We start from the raw sequence: 22,967 nt of genomic DNA, 5'->3' as shown, positions 1-22,967 counted from the left end.
CTATAGAAGTATTATGAAAACGTTGGAACTATCCTTTGCCCTACTCTTTACCCACCTTGAAATCCGCTTACTTTTTCTAAACCAACTGTATATATGGAAAATGAGACATGAATTGCATAAACAGAAACCACACTGTCCTGGCTGCTGCTTTTGTCTTCCTTTCTGAGTTTTTATCCATAAGTGCATCAGAGTTGTTTAATTTTTCCTCTGATGTGCATAAGTACTTCAGATAGGCAACTGCAATCTATTATGCTGTCTGTCTTATAATTTGTTTTCATTCCTTTGACTATTGATCTTTTCTAACCTCGGCTATTCTAATAGTTATGCCTCACCTATCGCTCTGAGGACCATTGTAACTATAACCTATCAACTCATTTAATTCAAATTCTTTCCATTCATTTACATGTACAAATTCTCAGACCCACACTGCCGTTGCGGTTTAAAATCCGTTGAAAAGCTGAAGAAAGTTAGACAAACACATAAGCAGTGTTTTAAAGAAAAAACACCAAGATGCAATCACCTCAACTTTTAGTTAGGAATACCTTTAAGGGTATGTTTTAAAACCCTCTCCCCGACCTCCAAAGGCAGCGCTGAGCCCGCGGGCAGAGGGGGGCACACGGCCCACGGCCTCCCTCCACCTCCTCTCCGGGCACACACCGGTCCCCTCACGTTCCTGACAAGCGTGAAGGAGAGAAGCACCGTCCAGCAGCTACACAACGCCGCCCCTCCTCCCCGCCACCACAGATTCATCCACCGTCGTCCCCTGGACACCAGGAGACCTCCCGGCGCCGGGCCGGCCCCACGCTGCCTCCCTGTCCCCCCCCAGCACACGGCCTGGGCCGTGCCCTCAGGGGACCAGACCCCCCCGGCCCTCAGGCGGCGGCGGGACCGTGGCACCCCCGGAGCCCGCTCCCCCCCACGGGGTGCCGCCGGGGCGAGGCGGGGCCTGGCGTCGCACCGGCCCGCCCCCAGGCCGCGCCTCCTCCCCGGTGCCGGTGCCCCCCCCCAACCCCCCCGCGGTGCTCACCAACAGGGGTACCCCGAAGGTCATCGTGCGGCCCCTCCACAGCTTCCGGAGCCTGTCCATCCCCCTCCCTCCCCATAGGCCCCGGGCGCCACCCGCCCGCCTCCGGCCCGGCCTCAGCGCTTCCGGCGGGGAGCGGGTCCCGCGGCATAGCGGCTCCCTCCGCCGCGGCAACCGGCCTGGTGAAACTGGGTTCCGCTGTGGTGCCCGCGTCCTGCGCTCCCTTCTGTGCGCCCGCGGGGTATTTGGCAGAAGGAGGGGGCTTGGGCAGCATCCAGCCGGCCACCGCTTCTGCAGCGCGGCCGGGATTAACGAGCTCTTACCCGCGTTTCTCCAGACGTAGCTGATGGCTTGTTGAAGTAATTCACAAGGGTGGTCAGACTCGCTCAGCAAGCTAGGCGCTTTGCCTGACATGGCTGCTGCGGCCAGAGGCCTTGGCGGGCCTGGCTGTCCACTGGCCATGGGCTGGTACAGGTGCAGCATGCCCAGAAGCCTAAAACATCATCAACTTACCAATTATAAAGCCGCAGGGTACTTCATGGATTTCTCTGGGTTATGCACACACACGCACGCATGTTATCGCAAAAGCTCTTTGAATTATCAGACATTTGTTGAACATACACATCCGGTATGCTGGTACCATACTGGCCTGTGAATGGTTTAAGCTACCCCACTGGCTTTCCTGAGGAGAAATGTTTGCCAGGGAGCACGTCCCGGTGCCCTACACCGGCTGTCGCTAAGTTGCTCAGATCTTACACAGCTTCCACCGCATCTGTGGGAAGGGCAGGGTGGGGCTGGCGCCATGCTGTCGCCCACACAAGTATGCGGCTAGGATTTAAGCCCAGGGGTGCCAGTACCAGCGTGTGTGTGGTGAGAGGGGAAGCAAGGCTTAAAATGATCTGGCTCCATGGCTGCCAAACCAGGGCTGTCCTGAAGCACCTCTGAGGTTTCTGCCCGTTTTTTTCATCTGCCATCTACCATCTAAATGGATACTTTGTACTGTTGATTACTTTTGGTACTTGTAAATGCCCGTTCATTAATATCGCAAAACACTGTATGAGTCTACTGTATTATATTAAGGTAATTACATCCACGAGTGGCGGTTCAGTCTGTCTGTATGCCAGGACTGAAAATTCAAAGTTAGTCACTACAGCACAGTCCCTCATGGTGAGACAAAAGCACCATCCACAAAACTGCAGTAATCCAGGGCTGACCTGGAATTATCCTACTAGGATAAAATTCCCTTTGGATGTGTATAGGGAAGGAGAAGAGGAGTTTGCCTTCAGTAAGGTCACCTCTGAAGTCACAGGAATGAGTAAACGATAAAAGACTAGAGATGAGAAGACTCTCAGGATAAGCCTGAGGCTGGCGAGGAGCTCAGTGCTACCATGTGGCTGGGTGGTTTGCTACCAGAAGTCCCTCAGGAGAAGTTATCTTCAAGAACCTCAAAGGTGAAAGAAAGAAGGAACCTGTTTCCCTGGACAAGTCCATTTTGGCAGACAGAGGAAAAGCCTGCAGTGAATTGTTTGGGAAGAAACGAAGAAAAATCCATGTGAGCGTTGATAGCTGCTGCAGCATTCCCAGCAGCGACGAGAGTGCTCTTCCACCTGTCAGCGAGGCGAGGATTGCCTTTTCTTGCTTGAGAAGCTCTAAGTACTGCAGTCTGGAGCCTAGAGAAGATTTAGCTCTGCGTATAGCTACTTTGTAAGGACTTCCAGCAATAGAGATTTATTTCACTTACGTAAGGTTACCAGCCTCTGAGCATACCTATCTGTTTTGTGTTGAACATTTACAAAGATTTTCAAGTGAAAGGTCTTGACTCGGATTCCTGAAGTTTTTCTGTGCTCTGAACCTCCTCTTGTGCTTCTGTGGGTTATTTGGTAAAAGGACTTGGCTTCAGTAAAGTGGACATCAAAGACAAAAATCTGCCACTCTGCAAAATCACAATCAAATGATGACTAGTTCAAATGACTGACTAGTTGACTGATGCTCAACAGAGCTAGGGATTTCACCTCCCCACACACATCAGAAAAGCCAGCCTGCAGAACTGCAGTCAGGGACATTTCAGGAAAGCAAGTCGCATGGAGAGACTAAGAGCTGCTGCAGCTTACAGCTGGCATACCTTGGCAGGGTGGGAGGGAGAGCAGGGCTGGAATAGCAGGAAACATGGCGATTCGGGATCGGTAATCACAGAGGGCACCACTGGAGAGAAATGTGCAGCCTCTGCCGTCTCCAGTGAGAGCTGAAGGCTGTGTTAGTCACCCAGTGGATGACCACAACTCAGCCAGCTGAATCTTGTAACAAGAGACAAGCCAGCTAAACACTGTTAAGCTGCACATGCAGTCCCCACTAGCTTTTGTAGGTGAACACATGTCTTTACAGAGGGCCTTCTTCTGTAATTTTGAACTTTCCATCAAAGCTCATTGATTAAAGCAGTTGTGAAGGCCTGGCCACTAGCCATATCTTTCATTCTGTAGCCTGGTGTCCTAAGGGAAGAAGATTGCCACGATCATACTGTCTGTTTTCCTGCATTGTTATCCCTTATCCAAATCACATTGGTCCCCCAGAAACTTTTACAGCCTTTTCAAAAGAAAGCTGGCTACAACAGTGCTAATGGACAGTCTCACTCTGAGATGAAGTGACATTAGTCACTCATTCTTGCTAGTAATTAAATGTACCCTGCCATCCACTCAAACACTTCGCAGCTGCAGCCACATGCACAATGGTGGAGCCCTGTTGTGTTGGAGATAAGAGCACGTATTCTCCAGGCATAGGCTGCGATGTTTACACATAATACCATAGCCAAAGGCTCTGCCATGTTCTGGTAGCCTATGACAAAGGCAGAGTGGAGCTAGAAGAATGAAAGCTCCCTTTTTAAATACTTCCTGAGTCACTACACAGCCTTTCCACAACCCAAATCATTGCCTGATGGCGAGAACAGCAGGGATAAAGTGGAACAGGGCACCTGCTGGCTCAACACAAAGAGTAATTTAAAACCATTTGGAAAATGAAACACTAATGATTACTTGCTTTGGTCTTCTCCATTAATCACATCAAGGAATTGGGGGCTGTACTTAAGTTTTCTGAACATGTCAGTAAGCCACCGTATCAATACAAACTGAAATGAGAAGTCAAGCACATATAATAAATAACAAGATAAACTAACATTACTGCAATTCAGTGGCCACTAACCTGTTCTGGGAGCCTCTCCAGCCTAGAGACAAATAAACAGAACTGAAGAATAAAAAACCAACATAGCAGGAGATGACTTCTTATCGACTACCTCCAATAACACAAAGCCAACATGAGTCTGAATTCCAGAAATAAAGTTCTCGGCTGGGAGTGGTGAGAGCAAGAGAACAGGTCTGTGTTCATCCCTGCACTGTGCTGAGACTGGCATGAACTCATCACAGAGCACAGGTTCAGTGCTGGGGGACGAACTCATGCAGGGCCTCTGAAAGCACAATTGTTCCTTTTGAAACTTCGTAAGAGTTTGAGAGATATAGGCCTCAAATCACAAACTTGGGAAGAGAAAGCCAACTGACAAAAAAAAAAAAATCAGTAAGAATAATCTCCTAAAATTAAGAGACTTGCTGTTATAGATACAGACGTGCTGAGAAGAGAGGTTATTACTTAACCTCTTTCCTCTCACCCTGACTTTCCCTAGAAACAGTGTGTATTGTAACTCTAATATTCCAGCACTAGACTAACCTCACCTTCACCCTCACTGTCCCCCTGAGTACTGTTAGCTCTCTGCTAGAGACATAACCCACAGCTGCTGATGCCCATGCGCAGAGTTGGTGCCCCCTCATTCCAGCGTTTATAAGGGCACCAAAAGTCCTGGCAGTAAGAAGAAGAGCTTAAGAGTTTGTGGCAGTGCCATGGGTTGCTCTTGTTAAGATTCATAAGCTGCTCTTCCGTTTTTATTGATAACTGTTGGTATCTAAAGTATTGCCGTGGTGTTATGCTCTAAAACAGCAAGAGAAAGCAAATGTGTAGCTAAATACAAATACAGAGTTATATAATAACAACAATAATTTTGTAATAATTGGAAGGATAAGAAAAGTGCCTAAAACAAACATGCTGTGCCAGAGATGAACAGTAAATTAGACTTTCAAAATGTCTTCATGTTTAATAATCTAAAATGCTGTTAAATTACAGAGGTAAAGCTATCATCAATATATATTTTATTTCCACAGTGTCCCTTTGTTCTTGTCATTGTTGGTCAGCCACCTTGAACAGAGAGGGGTGGGGAGAAACGCTTTTGAAGATTGGAATATATTCTGGTTTTGATTTACAACAGAGGTTTGATGCCTCCTTGATGTGACCCCAACTGCCATAAACAGATGGACAAACATAAAAATAGATAAACAAACATCTGGGTTTTATGACATTGACAACTCACCCCAAGTGTAGTTCCCAATACTTCAAGCACATATTCACGTCCCCAAGGAGGCTGAATGGAGCTTTCTTGTGCGGGTTACCATACAGCCAGTTAAGCGTTTTTTACTTTGTGAAATACTGTGAGAGGGTTTTCTGTGTGAATGTGCCTCTGGAGCCCTACTTCTCTCCTAGATGTATACATGGTGCTTTATCTGGAGCTCAGGTGCAGAGCGGAAACACAAGGGCGATGGCTGGCTGGCTTTTGTCACATCAGGAACTAGGTGTTCCTGACTGCAGTTTCCCTGGCCTGGACAAAATCTCTGGGAAAGCCTCTTCTCACTTTCCTCCAGAGAAGGACCTAAAAAAAGATTTTAAAATTCTCTGCACATAATGTGCTGCTGGCTATTGGCAGGCACCCTGGGAACTTCAGACAAATGAAGCTTGCACTGCTGGTTTAGGCTGCAATGACCATGACTGCAGGGGAATAGAAAGTGCAAGGGTGCATTGTGTAACATGCTTTCTGGGCAGCGGGATGGAGAACAGGATGGAAATCTTATTAAACATCCCTGGACAAGCCAGCGTAATCAAGATTGGTGCTGGACTGGATACCAGGAGCTGCAGAATTGCTCAGAATGCAGTATGGGCTGTGAGGAGTCAAGGTTAATAAGGAACTTGACTTTAGTTCAGTATAGAACTTGCAGCAGTTTGTTCAGAGGATTAAAATGAGAGGTTTGTTGTAAAGGTTTTGTTGCCCAAACACGCATCACTTCAGGAGGCAGTGGAGTGAGGCCATCCTGTGAGTTATATTTCCATCTAACAGATCTCTCCAAAGCCTCCTGCTTCACTAAGAGCATGCACATGTAACTAACCATTAAGCGCTGCCTGTGCAGACATGATGTACATCACAGCCAAGACCTTCAGCCCCGATAACACACATTTCTGTATACCTGAGCTAAAGAAACAGCTGGTTGGACTTAGCATGCTATTGTGACCAATAAAAGGAAACAACCACCTATCTTGAGGGCTTATAGTTCTTTCTAGGTGGAGAGTCGAAGTCCTGACTTGGTAGTAGCTGTTGAGAACAACATTTCTAAAATGGCAACCCCCTCTCAACACCATGCCTGTTCCTTTTTCATCCACTTCTGTGTAGCCAAGAGGAGTTGCAAGAGAGAGAGGGGGCCTGGATTTCCCCTTCGATTCTCTCCAACATCTTCTGACTAGAACTCCTAGTGAGGTAATTGAGTGGAAGAGTTGGTGGTCCTTTCCTCCTCCTCTGCTTTCTTGTCACCTGTCAGAATGAGCATAAATACATCCAAGGACCAGATTCTTGTCAAGAGCCAGCTTGGAGAGGCCAGTGAGCCAGCAGTGCCCATTTTTCATGCCACTGAAATACTGCACACAACGGAAGGCACCATGGTGACCCATGCTTTGGAAGGGTCATCCATGCTTTCCAGATGTGGCCCTAAGTTTCCCCCTCCACCTCCAAAAAGGGAGGAGAAGGAAACAGGTTGACATTCTTTGGGTTCACCACTTATTTTTTACCTTCTTGGGTTGGCTCGAAAATAGGCTGGGGAAGGGCAGCTCTGGAGCCACATTTTAGGTCTGTGAGTGCAGGAGGAAAAGCTGAAGGAAATACTGCTGTTCCTAACAGATTCTCTGTCCTCTTCCTTGTGCCATTTCCCCAAAGACAGCCAGTAAATCTCAGCTAGGAGAGAAATTCCCCAGGGAGTCTGGGGAAAAAAAGGAGACCAGGAATGCTGCCCAGAATTAGGGGAACTGAGAGGGATCTGTGCCAAAAAGCACCAAAATGATCAACAGTCATCTCTGCACCTACTTAGTGGCTGCCTCTAAGCACTAGCCCCATCCTCTTTTTGACCCCAAAGAAAAGTTGTGGTAACACATTCATTTTCTAGGTTCTTTGTTATGATTTTCAAGAGCAGGACAGTCATTCGAGCTCTTAAATTTGAGTACTGAAAACTGGTGGTTGTAGAACAGCAGCACCTTTCATTTGTCCTTCACATGAGTTATAAACCTGATAATTACAAAAGGGATGGAGCTGAGTGGAGCTTGTTGCTGGTCTAAGAGATGAGAAGGTTGAGTTCTGGCTCTGCTTCCTTCACTGGGTGTGGGCAGGAGATTTGTCATAGGGAAATGGCAAACCCAGCCAAAATAGAGAGGAGGCTGCTGGGCTCACATGGGTGGGGGAAGAGATAAAAAGGTAAAACAGTTCCAGAGAAGGAACATCACAGTATGGTGCCCCCCTGCCCGTACGCACGCTCTCATGCCTGAGAGAGCCAGCAGTTCTCCATGGATCGAGGAGCACAGGGGCCCTGGGAGGAGAATCCAGTTTAGTCACCACACTCCTCAGTTTAGCGTTGGGGCTCACAGTCATTTTGCTGAGCAACTGTAGTGGCAGCCCTTGGAAAAGGGACTGAAGTTTCACCTCCTTAGTAGAAAGGGTCTTCCCTCCCCTGTGTTGTCCGTCGAAGAGAAGAGAGAAACCAAGGTGTGCGAAAGGGTGTGAGAAAGAAATAGTACAAGAGAGAGGGGGATGTTATTTGAGGGCATACTGGGCACAGTTTAGACCCGGGTATGTCTACAGGTTCGCGATGTGCCTGAGGCTGAGGGGGATGCAGAGGTGGAGGGGGACTCCTCATCCGTTGTGTCCCCCTGCTCCTCCTTGTGGAGACCAAGGCTGATGTGGCTCTGCAGGGCTGCTGGGGTCAGCCACTCCTTGGGGAGGCAGCTCTGGAGGAAGGGGATGCACGAGCTGAAGTAGGCCAGGCGGTTCACCCAGCGGGGGATCTCTTTCCCACAAAGTATCTGTGGAGCAAACCGAAAAGGAGCATGGTTAATAGTACCAAAACACGTGCATGGTGGCAATGTCATCCCCATCCGCGCCACCACCTCAGCAGGGTGAATTCCCTGTTGCTCAGAAGAGAGCTGTTTGAAATGTAAGGAGCATCTTCTGCAGTCAGAAAATGCTATAAATGCAAATGACTACATGATTGCTCGACATTCACAGAGAGCTCTGCCAGCCATAGCCCTTGTCAGCATCACGGGGAAACCAGTTCATGGCCCTCACTGGCTTTGGCCACTCCACTGTTCTCCAGGCAGTCCATGGGTAAAAGGACAGTTCTGCTGGTGCTTCTCAACCAAGACAATGACATTCATTTTCCAAGTAACTCAGAAATTTTGGAAAAATATTTAGGCTGTTGCTGGCCAGACCTGAAGAGCCCAGAAGCTGAGCCTGACTAAGTGGATGGAGATGCCTGAGAAGCTGTTCTTGCTGCTCACTTTTATTCCTCGGGCTGACACACTGGGTCAGTGAAGTTACAGCATCTGGGGATCTTTTTCCTATCCTAGCACATCACCCTTTAATTTCTCCTCATATGGTGTTTCCTAAATGTGGGAAAGAAAGCAACAAGCAGAAAAATACTAGCTGCTCACTGGGCCTGTGTTTCATCATAGATGCTCCTGGCACTGATGTGGGTTACGCTCTGCTAGCACAGATATTGTTTTCCAAGATCATCTCTCAATCAGCACCATGAAACAACTTGCTGCATACGGCAGCTCCTATCTTCTGTAGCATTTGACCACAGGTACATACACGTGCCAGATTTCAGTAGCTGTATCTGGCATAGGCCACATATGGAAAGTTTCCCTTTACATTTTACCATTTCCCTTACCGTACACAGAAGAGGCATGTGGAGCTGATCAGCCAGGGTATCTCAAGAGCCTGTTTTTAGTAACTATACTGCCTGTGTGGCCCTACACCAGTATACTAGAGCCTGAAGTCTGTGGCAGGCACAGCAGTCATAATACCCAAATTCTCCTTCCCTCCCAGCGCTGTCTCCCATGGAGCAAGACAGGCAGGGAGGAAGCTCCACCCCACAGACCTTGTCCCACAGTTTCTGTGGATTAATGATTCCAGGGTTGTCCATACTGCACCTTCTGCCAATACTAAATTCCTTTGCTCTTCCTCCCACCCTCTTCCCGTCTAAAACTACACTTAATTTAATACTATTTACTGCAAAAACTAGGAGGGCGTTTATCTGTAATCCACTAAGGAGATTATTTGGCGAGATGTCTGTTAGTGACAATGGAAATGTAGTGCTTAGAGGTTTCAAGAGATTTTATGGGAGCACAACGGGACCATTTGCTGGAGTATGTGCTGTGCCGCATTACACTTGTTACGGTTGATGACCAGCTGGTCCTTCATGCGTATTGCCTGGGCAGAACAACCTAAGCCCCACTCCGATAGCCTCCTTCAGGAGAAGGGAATTAGCTTGCTCCAACAGCGTGGAGTTTCCAATGAGGTGTGGAGAAGGCGGCAAACCTGTGACTGTGCTAATTTGACTATGGAACTCACTTTATTTTGACATGCGTTGTTTAAAAATCAACGTGTGAAATTGAAGACATTATCATTACGTATCAGAGAATAAGCAGAGCCATTTAGGTGCTAAAATTACTTGCAAGCATAGACTGTTCTTTACCTAAAACGCCCCAAGGACTTTTATTTCAGTGGTTACCAGTGCTGCATTCTACTTAACCTCAGATACAACTGTATGAATCTGTATTTTTTAACATTTTTAATCTGGGGTCAATTACTTCATTAGCAATTCTTTATCTCCATCCAGATCCCTGGTTTCCATTGCTAGTACTATTGCCTATAAGCAGATGACCTCCCCACCTGTGTTTAAGACTCATTCATAGAAAATTTTCTGATCCATTTGGTTTTCCCACCAGATATATCTGATCATTTTCACAAGAATACTGCTGAATTTTAAAAATTGTGTTCAATACGTTCTACTCAAACGTTGAACCTGAGCCAAAGCCAAAAAAATCAGCACAATTGCCTCTAGATTTTGTACCATTTCTCTTTCTTCCTCTCCAGGAACTTAGGTGACATATTGCCCTCTGCCAGCAATAGAAAGTGACTCAGTTTAGGCTCCTTGTGATGTACGCATGCATGCGAGTTCGGTTCTCAAGCAGCCATAAGTCTTAATAAAGACTTCCCCCTCCCTCCTCCCAGATATTAATAGGAAAACAAAAGCAGGATCTGAATCTTTGGAAAATTAGCTGAAACAACAAAACAGCACAAGGTAAGATTGCCTGAAATGGAAATACTGTTTTTAAGAGTTGGCTTTTTTTTTTCTAAGCAGATCCCCTAGCAACTGAAATAGCACTTCCCAATGTGGAAGCGATGCTGAAATGATTGCCTTTTGTTTATGGGAGCTTCTTCACCCAGAATGAATCAGTGAGGCAAGAAAGAGCCAGAAAAAGAACGGAGATGTGTGGGCATCAGGCCATCAATCAGCAAAGGGCAGTTTGTGGAGCTTAAGTATAATGATGAAGTCAAAGTGGTTTCCCTTTCCTCAGTCATGCTTGTCCTCGCCTCTTGTCAGCGAAGCCTCCTTACTATTCCACAGCAAAACACAAGGCTCACAGGAGCAAAAGGGCAATGGCAGGGAATGCCGCTAACACTACAGCCTGCTCCTGTGTTTTTCACTCCTTGCCATAAAGCATATTGTGCTGGAGCATCCAGCAGTACTTAGCTTATGGAGAAACATCAAATAAACCTGATTGCAATGGGATTAAGCCAGCTGAGTTTAAATAAAACAGCACAAGCAAGATGAAGTGACTGTTTTCCAATCGCTTATAAAGCCACAGAAATATCTACCTAGTGCAGCTCTTCAGGGCAATTCTCAACTGAAAACCACACACTGGAACGATAAACTTACAGAACCCTGTTACCACCCATTTTTTCCACCAGCAGAACTCTTTTCCAGATGTTATTAGAGTTTAGGATTTTATGGGGGTTTTTCTTCCTTGCCAGTGAAGTGGGGTTTTCTCTTTTGAAGGGGGTAAACTTCTCTGTGATGGGTCACGTACTTGTCCTGTCAGAGTTAGTAAATAAATAATAAACTGTTATGGGTCAGAAATTGCTGTCCTGACCATCATATCAAATTGACCTGCTACCATCCCTTCAGGAAACATAACATACCTGTAGTGGAGCCCGAGCCTGACATCGGACACGAAAGTAGCTGAGCCTTTTGATGTGTAGCTGACTGGAGAAGGAACTTTAAGGAAACAAACAGTCACAGAAGGGCTAAGCCTGTGTGAGATTTAAGTCTGAGATATAAGCTCAGGGGCTAGTTGTAGCTAATCTGAGGCAGAAAAGTGTTTGGGATGGGAAACCCTGCAGAGTACACGAGAGGCCGTACTACGGGCAGCAATGCCTGGAACACCTCAGCCCACGTAGGGCTGCCCTAAGCTTTGCAAACCTCCTGTGAGCAGTGCCCAGCTATCATTGCCAAGCATAGCACTTCCTCATCTTTTTCTCACTGCCAGGTCCCCAAAGGTGTGAGTTATTCTCAACGCACAGAGGCAGCCAGTCCCTGACACAGACTGAAATCCAGCATTTGGGATAGCGAGCGCAGCTTCTGATTGCCCAGCGAGAGACCAGTCCCTCTTTCAGGCAGAAACTTCGGCGAAGGCTGCATGTACTTGCAGCTTCCACTGAGTGGCACCTCACGATAGAGAGCCGAGTCTCCCATAGCTGCAGCTTCTTCTGGAGACTCGGTGTAAAAACTGCAAATGACCCAGCTGGCATCTGCAGAGTCAAGTGGAAACAGCAGTTCAGACATCCCTGGCTGAAGCAAAACATGTGGGAGAAATGGGACCTGACAGTTTGGGTGCTATTTCTAGGCAGCTGTCAAATCCACACCAGGATTTCAACTCATCGAGAAACAACTAATTTGGGATCCTCTGAGCACCTTAAGCTGTGTCATTTTGCACTAAACAGTCACTGGTTAAAATGTGCAAACTGCCCTGGGAGTAAGGACTGCACCCCATCACTCTTCCCCCCCCCAAGCGCCCTACCCTAAGAACCAGGCATCGCTGCTCAGCAAGGCCTTCACACTTCCCTATAACGTTTTACCGTGGGCAGGGGAACAGCCTAGCAGCTGGGAAACATGGGTTTAAATGCCATCCAGCAATGGAAGAAGCTGAGTCTCCTGCCTTCTAGAGGACAATGCTATCGATGTGCTGCGTTTTGTGAGGGCTTTGGGTCTATGGGCATATGCTGGACATTATCTGAGATGGCAGTCTAACAGGCTGAGCCCCTTTCAAAGTAAAGCGAAGGGCTGATTTGTTGTGGATCCTAAGAGAAAGCTCTTGAATGCAATAGGTACAGCGCTGTGCTGGATGACGCAATTGGGGCAATTCAGGCCATGCACAGAACTATAACTCAAGGCACTTAGGAATTTTTTTTTTTTTTAAGTGAGCCTTCCCAAAGGCACCATTTAGTGCTCCGATCCATGAAAATCAAGATGAGCAGAAGCAACATTACATTCCTCAAACAATACATGCTAATTACTTCAATTCTTGTCTTCAGACTGAGGCTTGGAGAGTTCAGCACTGAACATCTGCTGAACCACCCACTGCCACTTTCACTTAGCAGCCTTGCTAAAAATGAGGTGGCGTCCACATGGGGCACGGATCCATTTGAGCTACTGTACAGTATTCCCCTTGGTGTGTCTTCGAGCATGCAAACAGCTTTTATTGGTGCCTGAGCAGTCTAACGCACACCCCATAGCACTTTAAGAGCAAAGCCTTTAGAGCCCAAGGGGAATCTTTCCAGTGTTTGCATGAGTTGACTCCTATGAGGCCTAGACAATATAGCATAGATGATGCTTATCAGAATTTCAGAATAAGGCCATTAGATACAAACCAGCACATCTGCCCAGGCAAAGCTTGCAGGCTCTGCTAGGGCAGCCAAAAACCATATATAGCAAGAGAAGCATGGCAACGTGGTGAAATTAGTACTTGGACACATCTGGAATCAACCATTAACCCAATGCACAGGGACATCTTTTTTACCACCTTGCAAAAACTGACCTGGTAGTATAACTGCCCCGTGCTGGCAGAGATAAGGGAGTCTGAGTGTGTCAGCGAGGAACATACCTCTAGCTCTGCACTCCTGATCGGCCGATGCATGTGGTGTATATGCTGAAAATAACATTCCTGAAAGAGAACTGACATGCAGCCTTCGCAACACACCTGAAAGCGCAGTCTCACCTTGGCATGCTAGGATCAATTGCTTGAAGCAGATTTGTTGTATAGTTACTGTGTAAAAATGGCAATGTCTACTCTAGGGAATATAGCTAGCCTATGGGGATCAACAGAATAGATGAGGTGGCACTGGGCTGTGAAGCTGCACGCAGCACGCATTCAGCAGAGCCAGGAATGGTCTGCGTCTTGCAGAGGAAAGGGAACAGCTGAGAAACGGTAGATGAGGCTGTATGAGCTCGGTAATGAGGCTGTGTTCTGGGAGGTAGCGTCCCGAGTCAAAGGAGGAAGGGAAAAACCTTTTAAATTAATTTAAGCAACTGTCTAAAATGCCCCCATTCTCCTACGCAATCCCTTTTTGTTCCACAGCAGGCAGGGCACTGCCACTCCTATGGGCCCCCCCCAGCACTGCAGGTGTTTCTCCCATGTAAAGCAGAAGAAGCATCTGCACCATCTCCCTGAGACCTGCCACAAGTGAGGAGAAAGGAAAGCATTGAAAGGAGGGACTAATACCCACGGTCTTGCTCCCCTTGTGATCTTAGTGGGAAAGTGTCAGTCACCTCTGTGGTCCTGTGGTGGAAGGACAGAGCTGCCTCTACGCAGGAGTCTGCATGCAGAGCGATGCCAAGAACAGAGGTGAAGAAATAGATAGCTCTGGGTCAAAAGAGACAGCTGCCTTATAGCACCTCAGCACTCACAGCACTGTTCCAGCTTCACTGGCCAGGCCACCAGTGGGGAGGCATGGTGGCTGCAAATGTGACGTCTTGATGAACCACATTCAGAACTGAATTATGAGTGGTATCACTGATTAGTTATGTACCAACACTGGAGCATGGCGATGCCCTCTTTGGGCATGAAGTTCCTTGTAACCAGCACTTATAAGTACAGCCAGCAGCTGCAGGATCACAAGGTAGGCAGCAAGTGGCATCGTAACAGATGACCATTTTGGGAATGCTGAGTATAATTAAGTCTGGCCTCGTTAGTGGCATTTAAAATAATAAATCTCCCACCAAATGAACAAACAACTGCAATTCATTCGTATTATCATGATGGCATGAAGATGAGCTGCTTTCTCCTAGCAGGTGCTGTTTTGAGACCAGTGGCTGAGAACAGCTGTTGCCTAATAGGGTCATCCGCTCAAGCGTTGTGGACATGCTGAACATGACCAGGCCAGCCCATACGCACAGAGGGACAGACATCAAGAGCATCTTTTTTTTTTCCTAAAGAGCTAACCAAGAAAATCCTGTGTTTTGGTGTCAAGCCTTGTTTTCTAACATTAGTGGGCAGCAGGTTTCTGCAGATGGGGATACAATGAGAAGAGAGAATACAGGAACACATAGGAACAGGGAAAGACCTTCTGCCTGGCAGTGTTGGCAGGACTCCTAAGCAAAAGGTTCCAGTCTCAAAAACCTATCAACACACTTAGACAGTTCATTTACACTCCTGACGCTTTTCATTTATCAATAGGCAGTGGTGAGAAGGACAGGGATTTTCCTCGCCATCTTTGTTTGTGGAAAAGAGGCATCTGTTCTCAGGCATTTGCACACATAAAGACTCAAAGACTTCATGGTGGCGTGACTAGAGATGAATTCCCCAGACAGTGTGAACTAACTTAGCTCCAAGGTATTATGCTTATTTATAACAGAGAAGGATACAGGGCTTTGGTTTGGTAAGACAGATGCAAAAAGCAGATAAAATAAAATAGGTGGTACAAAACACCCACATTTACACTAGCCTCAGAGAGCTTAAGATTTTTTTTTTTTCCAAATTTACTCTTAAAATATCTTCACATTTAATCTTTTTGGCTAGATACATCACATTAAAGGGAAAACCTGATATAACTGCAGAGGCACATGTGACAAAATCAGCCCTTTTTCAAAAATTTGAAATGATGTGCAAAAAACTTGCCATTTAGGGAGGACTGATTTCTGTTTTAAATTACTTGCCACCTCATACTATTCCCCTGTACAAGTAGACAGACAGGGGAAGGAGGATGGACTGAGAGCTGAAAGGTGAATAAGAGTTATCCCGCTAATCATTTGTGTTGGGCTAGAGACCTCATTCAGGATAGCAAGGCAGGAAAGGTTAATGATGGGAAAAGAACTTTATACTTTTATAGCAGCCTTAATTCTAAGGACTTCCCAAAGACTATGTAAAGTTCAACTAATACACAAACCACACCTAGAAATCTCATTTTACCACTGCAGAGAAGCCACATCTGGAGTGCAATACAGCAGTTTATTAACCGCATGCAATCAAAATTGTGCATACTTACAGGCAGAAACAAGAGAAAAAATGACATCCATCTGAAACCATGAGGATAATTTATGGGTGCAGGATGTCTTTATTAATAAGCTGCTTCTAAACGTACGTGGCAGTTAAAAACCAGAAAACAAACACAGCCTGTTCCCCATAGAGCTAACAACATTCAAAGGCTGCTGCAGTGAAGCGAGTCTTTCCATCAGCCTCAGTGAGGACTGGTTCAGGCACCAGAAAATAAAGCTTTCCTAATGTTCTTTCATGCCTTGTGGTTGCTTGCTTGTTTGTTTGTTCGTTTCCTTCTCTTCTTTCTGTCCTTTGGGAGCATTGTGTCCCCTGCCATTAACAGAATCGCACACAGGCTTTTACGCAACAAAACACCTATCTCCTCCTCTACAACACAGGCAACTGAAAAGCAGTTGTTGACTAAGGAAAACACGGGTATTATTTGTCTACTTAGCATCTGCTGAAGACTGGTTTATAAAAGCTGCTGCTGCTGCTTTTGACTGTGACTCAAATGCCACCTGAAGCTCCTTCTCTGGTGTTTAATCCTTTCTCTCTGATAGCTTTCAGGCTGAGGAGAGCTTCCTAGTTTTTAGTAACATTATGATGAGAACTCACGTGTGCCTGGGGATGGACCTGAAAAGCTTTAAGCTTGAATTATTCACTGATGATTAAAAAGCTGGCCTCATTTAGTCCTTGATTCAGCAAACCTGCCTTTTTCGGAGGATTTACTGAAAGTCAGGGTCCTATAAGGAAAGCAGGATTCTGATGTAAGTTTGTTATATGCTGCCAGCTTTGCCTTGGCTGAAAAAGGACAAGTGAATAGCCAGAAAGCCAGAAAGAAAAGAATATGCACTGGCTACCATCTCCTGTCACTTCAGCACAGCTCCACACCCTCTACCAGTAAAGTAAGATCCCCCTGTTCTACCAAAGCTCCAACCACATTGACAAAGGACAACCAAGACAGCCACACCATCAGGGAAGTACACATCAGACATAGCTCTAAAGCCAATCACAGAGACATCGTACGCTGCGCTTCAGTTATGAGAGATGCATATTTCCTACTATCACGCTGATACATAATGACAAAGCCTCTCTCTGCCACTATCAATATGACAGATCTTTACCAATAATACAAAGAAGACGGGAAAGAAGCCCTAGAATCCAACATAGATGTGACCCACATGCAAGCAAGCCTGATTGCACTGAGATCATCCCCTGCCTCCCAAGGAGATAGGGATTGCATGGCTTCACCAAGCATTTCCATTCAATCTGGCGTGTAGGTTTAATAATATCACTGCGGTGTCAGCATCAGTAGCGGGTATGCCAGATGCCTATTTCAGTCCTCTGTAACCATCAGGTTGCAGGAGCCACTGCGCAGACTCCATCTGTTAATCTTCAAGGTGTTTCCATTGGAGACCATCTTTTTAGGCTGATTTGAGATAGTCCTACTGATTTTGGGAGACTGGGAGCTATTTACCTCCCATGTTGAGCATTGCAGTGCTGCAGCTCTAAGACTCTGGCTGCAAAGCATTTGATTGTGACATAATCCCTGCCTGTAGGAGCCAGCCTCATCTAGGATGCTAAAGAATTTTTCCAAGGCTGACCTCAGATGCTTAGGACACTCTCTTCCCCTTCTGTGTCAACAAAGAACGGGCCAAGCTCACTTCATTAACCTCCAGGACTATTTTCCAAGGCCCCTTCAGCCCAAGAACAAGAACCCCAGTTCCCCAAAATATTTTTCTCTCTCTGGAAACTTCTGCAAATTCTACAACTTCAAAATGAGCTTCTAAAACCACAAGCACACAAATTCTCCTACTGAAATGTGTTATCTCCCTGTTTACATAAATCATTGAAGTAGGACAGTTCCCACAGGAGAGGCTGAGGGACTCCCTGCTCCAGAACATGTTGTGGCTGATATTGAGGAGGATTTTTACTGAAATATAGGACAAAAGGTAAATAAATCTTTAGTCCAGCTTGCTCTCCCACACCTCAGCAAGCTTCTTCCTATCCAGGAGCTCTCAGTTACTTGCAGATGAGTATGTCTCACCAGCTAAAAGTTCTGTTTGAACCATAAAATGTCCTAGCAAAATTTTTAATAAAATTGTCAGATCCTTCTAAAAGGCTTTGCTTTTGATGATTTGGTTTACTCTGAAAGTCCTAATTCAGCTCTGATAATTAGTTCGAATTTTAGCCATTTACCCAGATGGCATCTCTGAGCACTGTCCCCTGGATCCAATCCTTTGGATCAAGAAATGCTGAGCAATAAGGAAACAGATCCTTTAATATTTAAAGGAATAAAGGGGTGAAAAGGATCAGTGGGTACAAGAGGAAGCTGGATAATGAGATACCAATCTGTTTTCCTCAAGGGTTTTTAATCCCTCAAATCCAAATGACCTTAAAGAGCCTTCTGAAGATCGATCACACATTCACATGGATGTGAACCATGCACACTAACTTCAGAGTTGGTTCTAGTCTTTTTTAATAGCTTTCTCTGGGTATACGAGAAAGTCATGGTAATTCAGGAAGCAAATAGGGATGTTTAACTGTGCTTCACCATCCCTCAGTCATGCAGCCAAATTCTGCTTTCAGTGACTCTAGGGGATTTCATACCAGATCACTCAGGTGTTTCTGAGCCAGGTTTGTCCAGGGGGTCCTACACAAATGGGTCCTACTAACAGAGACTCAGCCTTCTCCTGCCTGTCTTTTCCTAAAAAAACCAAAAACCAAAAAACAAAAACCCCCCAAAAGGTAGGGTAGTTTTAGAGCAGCTGCAACTCAGTTAAATAACTCCAGGCAAAATACAAAGGCTTTTGACCTTTTCTCGTACTTAAGATAAATTACAGCTACAAATCAGAAAGAAATAATTCCCCTTTCAGAAAGAGGGAATAAAGACGTGATAAAAGAATAAAACCTTCTGTCACTGCTGTCCTAGGGTAAAGTTCCAAGATCAACAATTTTTAAGGTGAATTAAATCACTGTCTCTCAATTCATTTCCTAATTACGATGAGCATCAACTTCATATCTTATCGAAAAGGCCCATAATACCCACTGACTTTATTGCTATTCCACCACTGGCAAGGGTATTTAGGGAATAAAAGGGGCTATCTTCCCTGGCACTCAGACGGCATACATCTTTGATAATTATGTGTCGTGTCCTATAGCAAGGTGCTGAAGAGTTTCCTTAAATAGGGATCATTCCAGTTGCTTGGCAGTAATCGCATTGACGAAGGGAGAAGGATGGTTTTCCTTGAGTCAGTTCCACTTACCTTCCAGTTCTGGGGCTGATTCAAAGGTGTTTTTCTCCCTTCCTATGGTGGTTTGCCCTTTTCTGAGACATGCTGTAGCAACTGTCATCACTCTGGTAAGAGCACAGCTCTATAGCTTATCTTAGACGGGAAACTTCAGAAGCATGGAAAATTTCTGGTGGGAAGTCAAATGAGTCATCTTCTGTTTGTGAATGGGCTGAACAGCAAAAGCTTTTTCAGAATCTTTAAGTTGTAGTGACATAGTGTGATCCTTACATTCAATACTGAGGAATATCGCCAGACTGAAGAAGAATCCGGAAGCAGAAAACCTTCATCCTCCCTCTAACCCTCTAGTCACTGCTACCTTCTCTAACGAAGCTGTCCTCAGGCGCTGTACACTCACCATACGCCTACACATCAGCAAGGCTTGTATTCTTACATGCCCATATTTGAACTCCTGGTAGTCAACCTTTCAGCTTTACACATGTTTGGGGATACAAGCTGTGCCAGGTATGCTTTTGCCTTGCCTAGTGTCTGCCTTCCACAAGTCCAAATTGTATTGTAGACTTCCAGGACAATCATGAGCCATGCTTTTGCATTGAGAAGAGACCTCTGACAGCAATTTCACCCTGTATCTGCGTGCACCTACCCTTATCTATGCCCAAGGAACAGTCTTGGTGACAAAGCGCGTAGTTACATGGCTGTCTGGGCACCCCACGGCATACTTCCTTGTAGCCCACTGCTGCAGTGACAAGTGCTCCTGCAAAGCAGTGGCATGGACGGCATCTCAAACCTGAGGGTCCTTGCAGGGGACTGATAGCCCAGGAATTACTTTGAGTTTGGCTTTTTCCTGAAAGCACAAACATAATCCTCTTCCTTTGTGTCTGCTTTACAGCAATTTGTAACTTCTGTCCTTTTGCTATCTCACATCTCCTTGTTCTGAAAAATCAGGAAATTCAACAGATCACATTAGGGAAAGAACTAATTATTTTAGTCTTTCTTTTTGTTTTAAATGGTTTTTCTAATGTTCAAAAGCCAATATTTTTTCCATCTGGCAGAGTTTAAATAGCCTCTTTTATCAGCCAGGACAACTCATAAAGAACATAAATATTTTGCAATTCCTTGAAGGGCCATTTGAGCATATTGCTGTAAGTGTACACAGGGGATTGTTAGGAGCGTAGTGACTTAACAACAGATAATCAACCAGAAGGACTTCACCCAATATTGATGTGGTCCTAACTGAACTCCCCACCCATGCATAACCTTATCAGAATGCCAAAATCCCTGCTGTGTGCCAGCAGCATTACCAGCCGGGAGTACCGACATGCAGAAAGGCACAGAAGCTCAGAACATGATGGGCATCAAGTTTGGGCTGTGCTGCTGACGGCTTGACTGATTTTCCTTTGCAGAAAGTGCAGGCGTAAGTCTCCCAAAAGGATTGCCCATCCTCCTGGACGGTTTCTTCAGAGAGCATGGTACTGATACCACTTGATTTTGGGGACAGTCAACATAAGCAACATGAAAGGAATAAGCTTCTTGTAGGCAAAGTGCTAATCCCAGTTTGATGAAGCTCTTCATTTTAACCCACAAACAATTTGCTTAAGTGGTTTATAAATATAGGTACCATGGGACCATGTTGCAGTAGACAGAGTGGCTGAGGCAACCCTAACTAGATTTTCACTGCTTAGATCATGGTCACTTCACCTTCCCACACCGACACAGATTGTGAAGGTGAGGGGAGACCGCAAAGAGGTATTAAGTGATGCATGTACCAGCTACCTTAAATCGAAGCTGGGCATATACAAAGAGCGTGCATCTGATTTCTCTCTCGTGACTATCCACTAGGAAATTCTGCCCTGGTTTACATCAGAACTTCCTTCAAAATTGTAATGAAGATGGTGTGTGGCACTTAGTAGGCAGAGACTTATGCTCTCTGGTAGTTCTTCACTTCTTAAGTAACCCAAAGTCCCCCGGTGAAGAAGAATTTCTCAGGAAATCCACAGGAAGAGACTCCTGATCATGCAGCACGTTCACTGAATTGCTTACTGAGAAAGCTGCCATGAAATGGCAGTGGAGAAGATGAAGTCTGAACTGCTGCTGAAACCAGGGCATTCTCTGTTTTTCTTTCCACAGGAGCTGCTTTGTGAGTAGACCCAGCCATGCCTCTTTGATCCAGTAGCTGCTCGTTAGAAGTCCATAGGGAACCAGCAAAGCAGGGAGAGATCTAAGTCTTGAGCCAGTATGAATATGCTTGGCAGTCTGCAGCAGGGAGTAAGGAAAATTCAGAGCTAAGTGCCAGTGAGGGAGTAACAAAGCCCCTTGCAGCTTACAAGCGAGTGTGGGCAGGAAGATCAGAAAACTCAAGAGAGATGCGTGGCATTGTGGGGAGAGGCTCAATGTCACAGCAGCATGCAATTAGGCTGCAACAGCACTGCAAAGTGAGTTTTTTCAGAGGTAGATAGCAGATCAAAGGCATGCCTGGTGGTTGAATAGAGCTTATCTGCCTGGACTTGCTGCAGTCCAGGGATTTTTCAAGATGTATGGCCAAATGGCACAGTCATGAACATAGGTCTGGACATGCCCCTAACCGTTAGGGGTCAGTCTGCATCACCTACTTAGACCACAAAGTTCAGAAATGTTAAAGATAACAGTTGGCAGTTATCACGGTGGGACCTAAGGCATCATTGTATTAAACACGAATTTGATAGAAAAATAATCCATAAACAGATGTAGATGAAATATTTCTGGATGGATGTTCTATTTGCTGAGAAAACACTGGTAAAGAACAATAAAACAAAAACTTTGAAAGTAAAGTCAGACTCCTGTGGCTTCAGCAGTCCTTCTGAGGATGGGGAACCTGGCTTACAGGTCCTGGCAATTGCACACGCAGGCAGACATTGTCTCACGGTGTGATCCTGAGACAGTTGATCTGGGAGGGAGAGCCAGCCTTATACCTCCTTCCCATTCCCTCTGCAGAATCACGACCTCAGCCAGCGGGACACGTGGCTGCATCTGCCCTCGGTCCGTGTGAACAGATGGTATTCTCCCAACCCATGGCTCAGCCCCCGGGGAAACATCTGTATGGATACTAATTAGCAAGCCCACAGCCAGATGAGGAAATGAAGGCAGCCAAACACAGCTCCCTAGCACATGGCCGTACAGCCGGATCTCAAGGCCTGCCAGACAGATTGGTGCAAACACACATTAACTCATACATCACCACATGGCTATAGAGCTCTAGCTCTTGGTTTCGCGTGCTGATACAGAACAATACAAGCCAGAAACCAGCTAATTAACCATGGCAGATAAGAGAGCTGTCACCGAAAGATCTCAGAGCCCTTTTCAAAGGAAGGAAATAACCCAGCACACAAGGGGAGATACTCACGCACAGAGCAGGGATGTGTCTTGCCTGGTATTACCCCAGGAGGCTGAGAACAACCATCTCCTGAACTCACCACAACTGCTTCTGCCCATGAGCAGAAAGGCCTAAAGGGCCGTAGGGAGCAGAGCTGGTCATTCCCTCTTTCGTGCTAAAAATTAGTGTCCACCCCGACCCCTCTCTGTGGTGAAAGGGCATTGCGGTACTGATAGCATCACCTTTCTGCTGGGTTACAGCAACAGAGAGACTGAGAATTTATACTCACTTGGCTGCTTTTTACGTGGCTGGAGTTAAATCCCAGCTTCAGCGAGCAATTTTCTTCTGTTGAACAAAATTTCTACTTCTTCTAATTCTTTGAATACTTTTTCCAGTTTCCTGTCTTTAACTGCCACATAACACGGGTATGCATAACTAGATACTAACTATTATTATTGCTGCTTCACAGAGGAAGAGTCTGAAGAAAGGGCAATACAAACACTAAACAGACTCGTCTTAGAACTGGGTTTAGGTTCTGTTTTCTGCCCTCTATGGCGACACATATCTACACAGTCTTGAGAGCCACTCCTCAGGTAGTCAGCACGTTCTGCGCACTATAAGG

The 22,967-nt window shown here is 45.9% G+C and overlaps 2 protein-coding genes across 3 annotated transcripts in view; both read right to left on the bottom strand.

Moving 5' to 3' along the window:
• LOC129206978 (cytochrome c oxidase assembly protein COX16 homolog, mitochondrial) overlaps positions 1-1,136 on the bottom strand; it is a 52,779-nt gene extending 51,643 nt beyond the window's left edge. Inside the window, exon 1 of the mRNA XM_054827223.1 lies at positions 1,028-1,136. Within this exon, the coding sequence (XP_054683198.1) occupies positions 1,028-1,087 (60 nt within the window). The 5' untranslated portion in view covers positions 1,088-1,136. The remainder of the gene's footprint in view (positions 1-1,027) is intronic.
• Positions 1,137-5,153: 4,017 nt separating this feature from the next.
• LOC129206976 (deubiquitinase DESI2-like) overlaps positions 5,154-22,967 on the bottom strand; it is a 63,122-nt gene continuing 45,308 nt past the window's right edge. For both annotated transcript variants that reach the window (XM_054827220.1, XM_054827221.1), the window contains exon 5: positions 5,154-8,230. In XM_054827220.1, coding sequence (XP_054683195.1) covers positions 7,988-8,230 — 243 coding nt within the window. In that variant the 3' untranslated portion in view covers positions 5,154-7,987. The remainder of the gene's footprint in view (positions 8,231-22,967) is intronic.

The sequence above is a fragment of the Grus americana genome, chromosome 5 (genome assembly GCF_028858705.1).
Source record: "Grus americana isolate bGruAme1 chromosome 5, bGruAme1.mat, whole genome shotgun sequence".
Taxonomy (NCBI): Eukaryota; Metazoa; Chordata; class Aves; order Gruiformes; family Gruidae; genus Grus; species Grus americana.
The sequence above is the reverse complement of the archived record's forward strand: the minus strand, read 5'-3'. Positions and strand labels throughout refer to the sequence as shown.